We start from the raw sequence: 13,506 nt of genomic DNA, 5'->3' as shown, positions 1-13,506 counted from the left end.
TTTTTTATCTATTCAGATGTTACACATTATTCAGTCATAGATGGTTGTATGAGCATGAGCCAGGTTTTTTGGATTCCTATGTGCAGTGCTAGCTGCTAGGTTCATAAGGCCACTGTGGGCCCCAAGTTCATCAGTAATTTAGTTTCCATTGTTACCTTGGTTTCCTGATGGGGATCCAGCATATCTTGTCTTTGCTGCACTTGCTTTTAAAAGCTCGATCTGTCTGTATTTAAGTCTTCTACGTACCATGTTTAACACTTTTCCACGAAAAGAAAACTGAAAATTTCACTATAGAAAAATATCTGCCGGAACTGCCACTACAATCACGTTTTCCATCCTGAAGCAACGTAGAATTAACTCTGCGCGCAGAAAAATGGAATCATAGGTCTAACTTACGTAAAGTAGCGGTAAAGGAGCGACTCCAGCATTTGGATATCTGCTTTAAAATATACAAACTGCAATAGTTTTGTTTCTATTTGAGTCTAAAGTTTACCGCGACGCGACGTAGGAAACCGCGAAAACGGGGTACTTTTTATGGTACGCGGGCTGTAGTGATAATATTACTAAAAAATTTTTTGTTAGGTCAAAGGAGTGCAGAACAAAACAGGCTTTAATTTGGTACAAGTCCCATTAAAATCGACCCAATGGTTATTTTTTTTTATTAACCTTCAAACTCGAGTGCACACACTTTTTGCGTCGGCAGTAGATAAATTTCCGAATCGTTATTTTATATTTAGGCACAAAATAAAAATTCTAAAGCACGTAGTGCCAACTTTAAACGGTGCCGCTTTCCAACTTTCAAAATTCGATAGCTTCCTTACTAATTCAATTTACATCTATTATTACAGTTCCTGTATTCTAGTCGGATAGCAGTAAAAGTTCCGTTCATTTATACTTCAAATTCATTCATTTTCTGAGTCTTCTTGGAAGGAATTGGGACCAACCCGGAAGGTTTGGAACACGTTGTAACCGATGGCTAGGGAAGTCGATGGGTTCAAAGGCTATCCAAAGCAGTTTACCATTTTTTGCGGAAGCAACTAGGCCATTTCCACAGTTTTTACACCATTTGTCAGTCCCCTAAGTGCATCACATAAATGTTATAGTTTTAGAAAGTTTGATGCTTGATAGAGCATTCAAAGAATTCACCCAGTAATCGAAAACATTCCAAAGCCTATAGATGGTGTTATCAAAACTGCCTTTATACCTTTTGAGGTCCTTTCCAAAATTTTACAGGCCCTACCAGCGTTGTTTTCTATCCCATTTTTAGATATTCTATAGGATAGATACTTCTACGATTAGTATATACCTACTCAATTTATTGCCACGTTCTATAAGAAAATTTTTTTTCCGGGTCGATCTGAGACAATTTTTTTTCGGGCCTCAGAAAAAGGCAGTGTATAACCTTCCTTTTTTACGAAAAATCGACTGCACCAAAATTTCTCGGGAAAACACTTTTTCTTATTAATTTTGGTGCGTAGAATCCAAAACAATTCGTACTTCTTCGATCAGACTTCTCAATCAAAAGTTATAGACTAGAAACCAATTTCGAAAGAAAATTCAAAGGGCTGTAACTTTTGAACTATATAGTAGCCCAATCTTGGAACTGTTTGAATGGATTCTACAGGCTACGTTCTATAAGAAAATAGTATATTGAAAGACAAGTGTTACAATGCGACCTATTGTAATACGACTATCTTGTGGCACGAGTGGCGTAGCGAAGCGGAGCCACGAGTGTCCACAAGATAGGAGTATTACAATAAAGCATTGTAACACGTGTTTTTCATACTATTTTTTCTATTTCGGGGCTTTAATTTAATTAAAAAGTAATTATTAAAAACTACAGGAAACTTTAGAATTAATATATCTTAAGTTGGCAGCACCTTTTACGTTGACAAATTTTAAGTTGGCACCGTGGATAAACACAACACTGACATTTGGTAACTTTAAATTCCGTGAATGTGTAATGTTTTACTCGTAGATAATAGTATATTGAAAGACAAGTGTTACAATGCGACCTATTGTAATACGACTATCTTGTGGCACGAGTGGCGACGCGAAGCGTAGCCACGAGTGTCCGCAAGATAGGAGTATTGCAATAAAGCATTGTAACACGCGGTTTTCATACTATTTTTTCTATTTCGGTGCTTTAATTTAATTAAAAAAATCATTATCAGAAACTATAGGGAACATTAGAACTAACATGTTTTATGTTGGAAACACTTTTTATGCCGTTAAGTTTTAGGTTGGCAGCGTAGTAAGACTGACATTTTGAAGTTCAAACATGGAAGTACCCAACGAAGTACGTACTTGTACTAACTAGTAACTGCCAACTTAAGAGATTAGTTACCAAAAAAAAACGACTATAATCACTGTCTTTGTACAACTGTTTTCGGCCGAAAACAGTTGTACAAAATCATCATTGTGACACCGAAATAGAATAGTATATTGAAAGACAAGTGTTACAATGCGACCTATTGTAATACGACTATCTTGTGGCACGAGTGGCGACGCGAAGCGTAGGCACGAGTGTCCGCAAGATAGAAGTATTACAATAAAGCATTGTAACACGCGTTTTTCATACTATTTTTTCTATTTCGGTGCTTTAATTTAATTAAAAAAATCATTCTCAGAAACTATAGGGAACATTTAGAACTAACATGTTTTATGTTGGGAACACTTTTTATGCCGTTAAGTTTTAGGTTGGCAGCGTAGTAAGACTGACATTTTGAAGTTCAATCATGGAAGTGCCCAACGAAGTACCTACTTGTACTAACTAGTAACTGCCAACTTAGAGATGAGTTACCAAAAAAAAACGACTATAATCACTGTCTTTGTACAACTGTTTTCGGCCGAAAACAGTTGTACAAAATCATCATTGTGACACTGAAATAGAAAATTTTTTTTATTATACCTGAATCACAATCTCCGTTTTAAACACTCAAATGCGTGCGAAAAGAGACCTTTAAAACACACGTGCTTTAAAGTTGCTAAGTAACGATAGAACGATACTTCAAGTATGACTTTTGAAACTGTCATCTGGGGCAGAAATAAAAAATCTTCCTAGGTCATTTTCTGTAAATGTAAAACATTTCTTTTGGCTTGTACCTATCCTTTGGTTGAAGCTTTCACAAACGCGCGTAATTTAGGGCACACTTCCAAATCTGTCCCACTTTTTAATCGCAGCATTGTTTCAAGTTTTGAATGAATGCACCAAAAGATAGAAGATTTAAATACCTTTGACATTTCCTTCATATTATGCCAGCATTATCGATGCATTTAAGACTTTATTCGTAAGTAACTTCCTATTCAGCCATGGAAACAACTTTTCATATTCTTTATAATAGGCTTTACTGGATTTGGATTTTTCACCTACCAACGTTTGTTTAGATTTTTCAACAAGCGATTTAATGGACGGTGTATTATCTCTTTCAACGGAAATCGTTTTATTAACAAATTCGATGATTTTTATAACCAAACGTCAAGTGACATTTCCATGGCAATCGTAAAATTACGAACACCCGGCCCACTTAAAGTAGACATGTATTCGAGGACAACGTCAATATGCTTTCATTGTATTTGCTATTTTTTAATTAACCTGCAGGTATAATAAAAAATACTATAAGACACACGTGTATAATTGGTCTTTAAAGCACTTGCAACGTTAAAGGCACTCCGCTTTGCGTCGTGCCATTAAACTCGTTGCGCGTGCTTTAAAGACTTGATTATACACTTGTATCTTAATATACTATTTTCCGGGTCGATCTGAGACAATTTTTTTTCGGGCCTCAAAAAAAGGCAGACCTCCCTTTTTTACCAAAAATCGTCTGCACCAAAATTTCAAATGGAAACACAATTTTATTTTACACAGTTCCAAACTTCTCTACAATATAAAGTGAGGGACCTATGACTTCTTCTTGATAAGGTTTTAAAAACAGTTTCATTCAGGACCTGCATTAATAAAAAAAAAATGGTCTGTCAACTACATTATATGTATAGTCAACGCCATAGACTTAATACCTAAACAAATAAATGTTTTTCAATTCTAAACACAAGCGGCTGTTAGGTAGCCGATATGATACGTGTTGTGGTGAAACGCCGCTTATCGTTCGGCTCTTGTCGTGTAAGTCTATTTTACGTATTTGTTACACAATATGAATATTAAGACAATAATTTCGTTACTTGAACTATGGAACTCTTTTTTGATAAAGCACGTATGTACATATACTCGAACGCACCAAGAGCTAATTCAGTTCCGAGAAACATATTATAGTAGGTACTAGACTACTGAAGTCATTTTAACCATGAATAACCCAGAATTATACGACAAAACTGGCAAAATTTTAGATGTTCATATGGAGTGTGTTATAAAAGATTATTTAGGACATTTTTCAAGAAATGGGACGAAGCAAAAACTTGCTTTAGATTTAGGGTCCGGTCCCGGTTGGTTTTCTTATAAATATTTGTATCAAATGTTTAGCAGCGACATAAAAAAAATGATTGGCGTTGATCAATCGGAGAACATGGTGAAGTACGCAAATGACCACTACGGATGCGAAGCAATTACGTTTCGAAAGTTTAACTTTTTAACCGATCAGATCCCTTCAGATTTTCAAGAACGATTCGATTACGTATTCTCGTTTTGGGCCTTACAGTACCTCAGTGATTATACGTAGGTAAGTCACTTACGCGAAAGTCAATAATGTATCAGAACATGGATTATAGGTATGGATTTGGCAGAATACTACAAATGATGAAATCGGGTGGGGATGCCTTGTTGGTGTTTCCAGCCAGTTGCCAATTTTTTGACATGTACAAAGTGGTTTGGACAAGCCCAAAATGGTCGAAATTTATCGAGAAAGACGACATAATGGATGTTCCTTTTCAAAATTGTGAAAATCGGGAAGAAACACTGCGAGAATATTTGTGTCCACTTGGTTTCCACACAATGGTTTCCGAAATAAGAGAATTCAGCCTATATTTTTGTGAGGAAACAGCCAAAGGTGATATAAACATTACGTTATATTAGTATCGGATGAGATAGATATTTCTGCAAGTGCAATTTGCACCCAGTAATAAAGTTCAAGGTCCAAAAATCGCGAAACAAAAATATCATTTTACTCGATTGGTGTAGTCATAGTGTTGTTCTATTCTTATACTATGGTGTAGTTTATGTATTTGCACAAATTTCTTATTTATTTTCTTTGAATATCTGAGACTTGCTATGATTAGCGATTTTATGATGTTGATCAAAAATATACGTTTTCTAATTATCGTATACCTACTATAGTTTTTTAATAGACACTCAGTATCATTAGGGGTCATCGAGAAACGTAATTACTTTGAACTTTTCATCACTTCAACCAGAAATGTTTTTTGCTTCGTGTGAAATGCGTCAAGCTCATAGATGTATGATATCTCTATAATATAAATACAAAAAAGGCTGATTATAAAATATATCTAGGAGTTATTTCACTAGCGAATCCCAACTGCTATTAACATTTCAGGTTGTTTATGGGCGTGCCTTCCTGTCCTTGACAAGATACCTAAGGGTTTGCGCAGTGAGTTTGTAGAAGATCACATGAAAGAATGGACCCCACGAAGGAATGCAGATAATGAACAAATCCAATACGTTATTGATTATAGGCTGTTTGTAATTTACGCTAAAAAATAGTCAACAAATAATATCAGTATCACTGTTACTTTCCGCGTCAAAATGTCCCAATTTGCAGATTAGGGACTGTTTAGTATTAAGTCAAACATTTCGTTGATTATAGTATTACGACATAGATTGTAATTGCTTATGCTTTAGAGTTTAGAGTTTAGAATGTAAAGAAACACAGACTCAAATCCTTATTATGTAGGGCCGTTAGTATATAACAAGCTACCAGAATATGTAAAAACCCTAACTACTAGCAAATTTGTGTGCGAGGTTAAAAAAATACTTTTAAAAAACGCTTTTTATTCCGTCCAAGATTATTTAAATTTTAAACATTAATGTAGGTAAATGTGTTGCTTTTTAAATTGTTTTTAATGTGTTATGTTACATATGTTTGTTTTATACGACTTCCCTTATATCCAAATCTTGTAATCAACTAGACCAAATATATATTATTATTATTATTATTATTATTAAGATATACCTAACTGTTGAGCACCACATGATGTACAGGACGGCATGTGAGTGCTATAGAAGTAAACATTCAAAAACCCAGTTACGCATTTTGAGATATCGTTTTTATCGCCAACGTCCTCATTTTCCGTCCGTTTGCCCATTTTCTAGACATGCAACTACCTAACACGAAGTAAAATTTTCGATATGCAAACTTTCCGCTCCTCTACGAAGCACTTTTCCAAATGGATTAGAGTGACGAAATCAAGAAGTTTTTGCGAATTTTTGTATACTGCTTATAGGTACAATTTGTTTGGCCAATAGTCTTGGAAAACTAGGTATCCTGTTTGATATTATCAATCCTATTAACTAGAGTTTAATAACATTAGGACGAAACTTCAAATTTGAATCAAGCTAAATCCAATTTCGTGAATAGAGCTGAAGAGACCACTTACTCAAATCTATAAGCTTATTCTCAAAACTGGTATGTCAGAATTGTTCCCATATTCGGTCAGGCAGCATATCTGAAGTACCAAATTATAGACGGATTGCTATTCTAAGTCCTTTATCTAAAGTTTTCGCTTGGAAATGTGTATGAAGTTACCAGTTTCGGCAAGTAGAAAAGAAGACAGTGGTGTCGCGCCAAGTGCTGATTGAAATCAGTTAATGAACATAAAGGTGTCCATTACGATACTTATGCAGCAAATAATGGCGTGGATCGAACCTTGTGATCCGTTGTTCTTTCGATATATGCTAACATAACAGTTTTATTATTTCCAGACGATTAGTACGATTTTGAACATTGGCAATGTAACGAACGTTTTATTTAATTCGTATAGCCTCGGAAGCTTTAAGAAATGCTGTGGGTATAATGATTTCCTCTCGAAAAAAATGTGTTTCTTCAAAATGTAACCTTTCTGCACGGTAGAATCTGTTGAGACCCAGCACGATTTTATTTACTTCTTAATGCACTGCTTTGTCTTTTATTAAGCGAAGTACCTAGTCGATGTAGCAATTATTGACATGGATTTGCTTGTATAAGAAGAAGTATATAAACCGTTAAACAACGACAACGGACTTTTTTCTGTGATAAAAACAATACCTACCCATATATGGGTGCGGAAATAGTAGATTGTTTTACAAGTAGGTAAAGAAAAGTGACGGTATCGAGGAAAGTATCGTAAATGAAGTGGAAACTTCAACAGGATTTTCAATTTTCATATAATGCTAAATTTTCGCAAGTATGTCATTGACTCTAATTTGCCATTGACATCCGAATAACATCGAGCAATAATTATTGTGATGTTTCTTGCGAAGCGTTACCTACCTTTGCAAGCTTCTCTTTCAGATAAGAATTGTACATTAAGATCTCACGATCATTACACGAGTAATTTTTTTGGTAAAGAATAAACGTCTAAAAAACTTATGTGACATTTCATTTTGACAGTTTGATGGATAAAAGTGCTGCTAACTACTGAGAAAAGTAATTAATAGTTATTTATGTATTAAGGGCATAATAGTGATGTTTATATTCTCGAGGGCGACGAGTTAAAAAGTCGCCCGAGAGTATAAACATTAGTTTATGCCCGTGGTACATACACAATTTTATGTTTTACAAGTAGTTTTCTTCGTCAAAATTCATTTACAAAATAATTCATTATGTTTAATCGAGTATGCGTGGTTCGAATTTGTTAATGTGATTGAAACCATCCAAACGTCAAACGTAATTTTAAATAATTCAATTCATTGTGAATGAGGAGGAAGTTCCAGAAACTGTTCGAAATAAGGCCAATCTTGTGATTTAGTAGGTATTGACAATTAATAATTGACGTTTCTAATTTTCAATGACCTGCAAATATTTGTTTGTTTCGTCATTAAGTATAAATGAGTTACTATGGTGATACTTAATGCCCTAGGGCATAAAGTGGTACTTTATGCCCGCGTATCACAGATATAAAATGTGCTATGATAGGTTAGTAAGACATAAATTACAATACTGATTACAGTACTTTCAAAGTATTTAGTTACTGATTACTGATTACACAGAAAGTCATTAAATACTGTATCAATTGTAATCGATTACTTTCTAGCTCTGATATAAGGTAACGTTTTATTAAGGAACAATGAATTTAAAGATCTTGGAATATTACGTACTCGACATAGATCGTCCCTAAGACTGTCCAAAATACTACGCTGTGATCATGTGACATAGGGAATAGCAGCTACCACAGATAGTTAATCTGTGCAGCGACTAACAGCAGCGCGCTAGTAAAAATTCATTTCCATCAAGTATCAAACATGTTCAATTTTCCGAGCTATTAACTCGGGCGAGTGTGTCACGTGACCAACTATCAGCTAGCAACCTATCGCCCAGTGTGACAGACTTACCTACCGGCTAGTTGCATCAGCACATACTCTCTGTAACATTGTTATATACAACTATAAGAGTTGAGAGTCCATCTCTGTGTGTGTAAAAGTGAAAATGAGTGATATGAAGTGGTCCGGGGGGGGGGGGGGGGGGGGTGTCATCCTAAAAAAATGGCAAAGTATACGCTGGTCGCTCTGCTTTTAGGGAATTAGGATAAAACAAATATAAAGGGCACATTTAGGCAAACTGTTTACCGAAACAATATCACTTTTTATGGTCTCAATTGCAACATCCATATATTGAAAGCATTCGCAGCGACAGTCGTAACATCCCGCACAAGTTCACTTCTACAACCGCCGCATTGTATAATAGTACGTTTCGGATAAAAAAATAAAAAATTGTAAATGAACAATGAACACCCACTGTTCATAGGTAGAAAATCGGCCTTTCTTGTAATGGAAGTAGTTTCCTAATTGTTGAAAAAAGAAAAGAAAATTTAATTATACATTAATTTTAATTATACCTTACAAATTGAAATATGAATTGGAAGTTTCAAGTTAGGTATATAACACATTTTATTTATTTATTTATAATACATCCGCTCATTTGTGCTGTAGTCCTCTTGCGCTGTCTTCCTGGACTGTGTGTCATGTGAGGGCTTCCCAGTTCAAACTGTGGATTGCTGCGTATATACCGCGTATATGTATACCTCCGTATTTTTAACAAAAGGTCATGGTATACGCTTCTAGGAAAAAAAGGGCAAGGTATACGCCGTATACTCTCGTATACCCCGGATGACACCACTGGGGGGGGGGGGGTTATCACAGTTTTGAAATTGCTGTGGCCCCATATTGGGCACCAGATAAATAATGCTGAGTGAAATGCGGTCAACTACACCATCCACAAAACACCTGTCCAGTTAGCTTAAACCAGGGCTTAAACAAATCAAAATTGAAACTTTGAATTTTTTTAATTTCTGCGCGCGCGTACACTTCCGGCATCTGCTGCAAAAAATCCCAATATTGACCTTAATTGATGATTTGGGGGATTTTGATCAACACCTGAAATAAACCTTGGATCGGAAAAGGTAAATCTGAATCTGAACACTATCCGTGTCGCACAATGGGTTTGAATAAACACACAACTAATTGATGGACAAAGATGAAAATTTATTCGGCAACACATGGAACATGGAACGCATATTAAAACAATATTCCTGAAACAAAGACAAGCTTACAAAGCTTGGTTGGACCAAATACCACGCATGCAGGCAATCGATAGTGAAAATAAGAAGTCTTCGAGGAGTAGTCGACTTGGGGCGCCCAAAAGTTTCTTCGAGCTCCAATCGCGGTCTCTCTTTCTCGTGCCACCAATAGAAACTCGGCTACGAGCAGTAAATTGAGTACTATTTTGTAGCGGGTTTTTATCGAAATCCACCAAAATGCGAATTGTGGGTGAACGGGACGTCGGAACTGGGTACCGACAAAAGGAATGTGGTAGCTCCCGACAAGATCTTACTGATCGTGGAGTCAAAACTTCAAACGCGGATTGCGAGTGAACGGGATGTCGGAAGTGTGTACCGACAAAGGAAATGGGGTAGCCTTCGACAAGATCTTATTGATATTGTAATCAAAACTGGCTAATAGAATACTGATCTGCTAAACACACAAAAATGCGTTTAAGTCCCTTTGGCCTCAAACGAGGCTTAACAAACTTTTTCCATAAAACGGACGAACCGCTTTAAACTTCTCACACAACTTTAATTAACTTGCTTTACTATTTCTTAGCATTTATTACCATGAACTTATAATCGAGACGATACACCATATTGTTATTTAATAAATTCTCACGTGGTGTACACTCTTTTATGTGGTCGTTAATGAACTGTTCTTGCAAGCGTTTTGGAACGTCTCTAAGCACCGGAATACACGAAGCGAAATAATCTGTAAGAGTATATAAAGTGAAATAAGTGAAATTAAAAATGGTTACCAGCACCTTTAGCCCTTTCCCGGGTAAAGCAAATGCTTACATCGCGTATTTCACGACGTAGTGATTCGAATCCAGCTGTTCTCGAAATATCACGCAATTTATTTTCTGGGTTCTTGCAATTATTAAATGGCATATTCATTAGTTTCTCTTCGCGGATAAACTTGCTCCACGTGGGCTTTGTCCATACTGTTTTGTAAATGTCGTACATCTGACCGCTCTCTGGAAAGACCAGCAAAGCATATCCACCTGGTTTCATCATGTTAGATATGTTAGTAAACCCACATCTGGAATGTCATAAAGGTAAGACACGCTTATAAGATGTTTACTTACGTGTAATCGCGAAGAAAATGCAGAGCCCCAACAGAAAATACATAATCAAATCGCCCCAAATAATGTTCGGGTATACAATCGGTTTCAATGTTCAATTTCACAAACTTGAGGTTATCGTTTCCGTAGTGTCTATTAGCGTACGTTACCATATCCTCAGACTGATCGACTCCAATCATTTCTTTAATTTCGGCACTTAGCGGTTTGTAAAGGTAATTGAAAGACAAGCGACCTGGCCCACAGCCTACGTCTAAGACAACCTTTTGATCTCCATTCCTAGGCAATTGGCGTATGTAACTTTTAAGAATAGATTCCATTTGAGCGTCTAAAACCTTTCCAGTTGTATCGTATAATTCAGGATTGTTCATGACGAGGCTCTTGGGTGCTGAAGAATTTTACTCGTAGTAACTTCGCTTAAGTAATGGAGATTGTGCTCTAAAATGCTGTCGCTTTATGTCCACACATCAATTGCTGATGAACTAGTAATCTACTAATTAATACTAATCGGTTGTTGTGAAAACAACATATTCACAGATGTCGACGCTGGTTACCTCCTCCACATATATTAATCTAGTAACTATTCGATCAGAGCAAAGGTCAGGGGAGCATTTTTTTAAAACTGATAGTTTCCATGCGAAAGTTATGTGTAGGGTGTAGATAGTAGTTGCGAAAGGCAACTGCTTTCTCGACCAATAGCTTGAACCGCTCGCAAATGCTTTCGCGATCATCGTATAAAGTTTCAAACGAGACACTTGGCAACATGTTAAATTAGCTCAAACATAACTTATTTTTAGAATAAAAAAATGTGCTTTTGCTTGAGGTTTGTCCGTCCCTCCGTCTGTTCGTCCGGACCCACTTGAATGGTTTGCAATAGGTAGCCATCAACGTGATCTCAGATTTTGCATACGCATGCCTTTAGCGGTGCCAAGTAAAACCTTTGAAAATGGAGGGGGGGGAGCGGGGAGTAGACACACGTCCTACCCTTTATGCTACTCTAATGAAAGGCTCCATCGAAATGAATTGGTTTGTACAAACTATAACTTTCCCGCGCGACTCTTTTTCGGGATCAGTGGCTGACAGGGGGGTGGAGGTAGAAATGTAGAAATATAAGCTACCAATTGGCGAAAATCCGAAGTCTCCAGGTGGCTCAGAGGCCGAGATCTCTATGAAACAGACAGGCAGACAGACGACGGAAAATCGAGCACATAAACGTTACCCCAACTTTGTTGTGCTACGCTAAAAAAACGTGAACAATATTACCGCTGCCTAGATAAAAGAAAGAAGCCGTTGATGTTGTACCCTGCAATACTTGTTTCTAAAAGCTCCTGGGTAGCTCGAACATTTCTTGAAGCAATGAGGGATTGATGGAGTAATGTTCATCAATCCTGAATGAGGATACTGTTTGTAAGAACACCTTCCCAAACAGAGCTGGGCAGAATACTTTTCAAAAAGTATTTGAATAAGTACTAAATAGTAAATACTTTACACAAATCAAAGGTGTTTGAATACTAAATACTTTTACGTCCAGTTTTCAAAGCGTCGTGCATATGATACGTACGCCTTTCTGAAATTAATCCTAGCGATTTTGGAACAGATCCATTTTTGACCATCCGTTTGTCCGTGTGCATGATAGTGTGTTTAGAAAAGTGCGATCGCTTTGAAAATTGGTACACATGGTCTTAAGGATATAAGAAAGATCCATATTGTTTTTAAGTTACGTAGATCAAAAAGTTTCACTTGTAACGAGTGGTTTTATTTCGCGCCAAGATTCATTAAAAATTTCGAAATTTCTTGTCATGATAGTGCAGGTCACCCTGTATATTTCATTATTTGTTCCGGTTAGAAATTTTGTGTTTGGGCATTTCGGTTCGCTCAAGACTATGGTCCGATAGATTTAATTTCGCTCAGATTTAATTTCGTCGTGGGAAGATTGCAAAGTTGATTGACGTCATCATGAGTAATGCGAATTTTGTCGTTCGTTTATCACCCAAGGCGCCGTCTAGACCGAGAATAGGAGCGGATATAGCACCGAGCCATCAAGGGATAAGGGGTCTTCATTTCGTCAGCAGAAAACCGTGAGATCAGCTTATTCAGCAGTTCCTGGAGGGTGACGACGAAGTTAGAGTGGGTTAAGTCTTCTTTATCTAAACCAATGGGAGAATTTCTAGCGGGAGCCATTTTTGTTTTATGGTAATTTGGGTGTGGTTTTCTCATTTCAATTCTGAAGAAGGGGACCGTTTTGGAGAGACTCACGGTTAGTACGTCGAGGGGTCAACATGTACCTTGAGCGATCGTTTTGAGAAGACTCGCAGTTAGTACGTCGAGGGGTCAACACGTACCTTGAGCGATCGTTTTGGGGAGACTCGCGTTTAGTACGTCAAGGGGTCAACACGTACCTTGAGTGATCGTTTTGGGGAGACTCGCGTTTAGTACGTCAAGGGGTCAACACGTACCTTGAGCGATCGTTTTGAGGGAGACTCGCGGTTAGTACGTCAAGGGGTCAACACGTACCTTGAGCGATCGTTTTGGGGAGACTCGCGTTTAGTACGTCAAGGGGTCAACACGTACCTTGAGTGATCGTTTTGGGGAGACTCGCGGTTTAGTACGTCAAGGGGTCAACACGTACCTTGAGTGATCGTTTTTTGGGGGTACCTAGCGGTTTGAGCCACCGGTTTATTTCGGTTGCTCGCAGTTGCGTGCTTTTTGCACCCGT

General features: G+C 37.2%; 2 protein-coding genes across 2 annotated transcripts; one reads left to right on the top strand and one right to left on the bottom strand.

The window, feature by feature from the left end:
- Positions 1 to 4,169: 4,169 nt before the first annotated feature.
- On the top strand, positions 4,170 to 6,126 carry LOC116160142 (juvenile hormone acid O-methyltransferase-like). Its single transcript, XM_031473279.1, has 3 exons — positions 4,170 to 4,669; positions 4,723 to 5,000; positions 5,505 to 6,126. Exons 1-3 carry the CDS (start codon positions 4,302 to 4,304, stop codon positions 5,669 to 5,671), a joined length of 813 nt encoding a protein of 270 aa, XP_031329139.1. The 5' UTR covers positions 4,170 to 4,301; the 3' UTR covers positions 5,672 to 6,126.
- A 4,153-nt stretch (positions 6,127 to 10,279) lies between these two features.
- Positions 10,280 to 11,634, bottom strand: LOC116159431 (juvenile hormone acid O-methyltransferase-like). Its single transcript, XM_031472398.1, has 3 exons — positions 10,797 to 11,634; positions 10,507 to 10,750; positions 10,280 to 10,420 (listed from the first exon to the last, which is right to left on the bottom strand). The coding sequence occupies exons 1-3, from the start codon at positions 11,159 to 11,161 to the stop codon at positions 10,343 to 10,345; spliced, it is 687 nt and encodes a 228-aa protein (XP_031328258.1). The 5' UTR covers positions 11,162 to 11,634; the 3' UTR covers positions 10,280 to 10,342.
- Between the last annotated feature and the right edge of the window lie 1,872 nt (positions 11,635 to 13,506).

This window comes from Photinus pyralis, unplaced genomic scaffold (genome assembly GCF_008802855.1).
Source record: "Photinus pyralis isolate 1611_PpyrPB1 unplaced genomic scaffold, Ppyr1.3 Ppyr1.4_LG1, whole genome shotgun sequence".
NCBI classification, from domain to species: Eukaryota; Metazoa; Arthropoda; class Insecta; order Coleoptera; family Lampyridae; genus Photinus; species Photinus pyralis.
The sequence above is the reverse complement of the archived record's forward strand: the minus strand, read 5'-3'. Positions and strand labels throughout refer to the sequence as shown.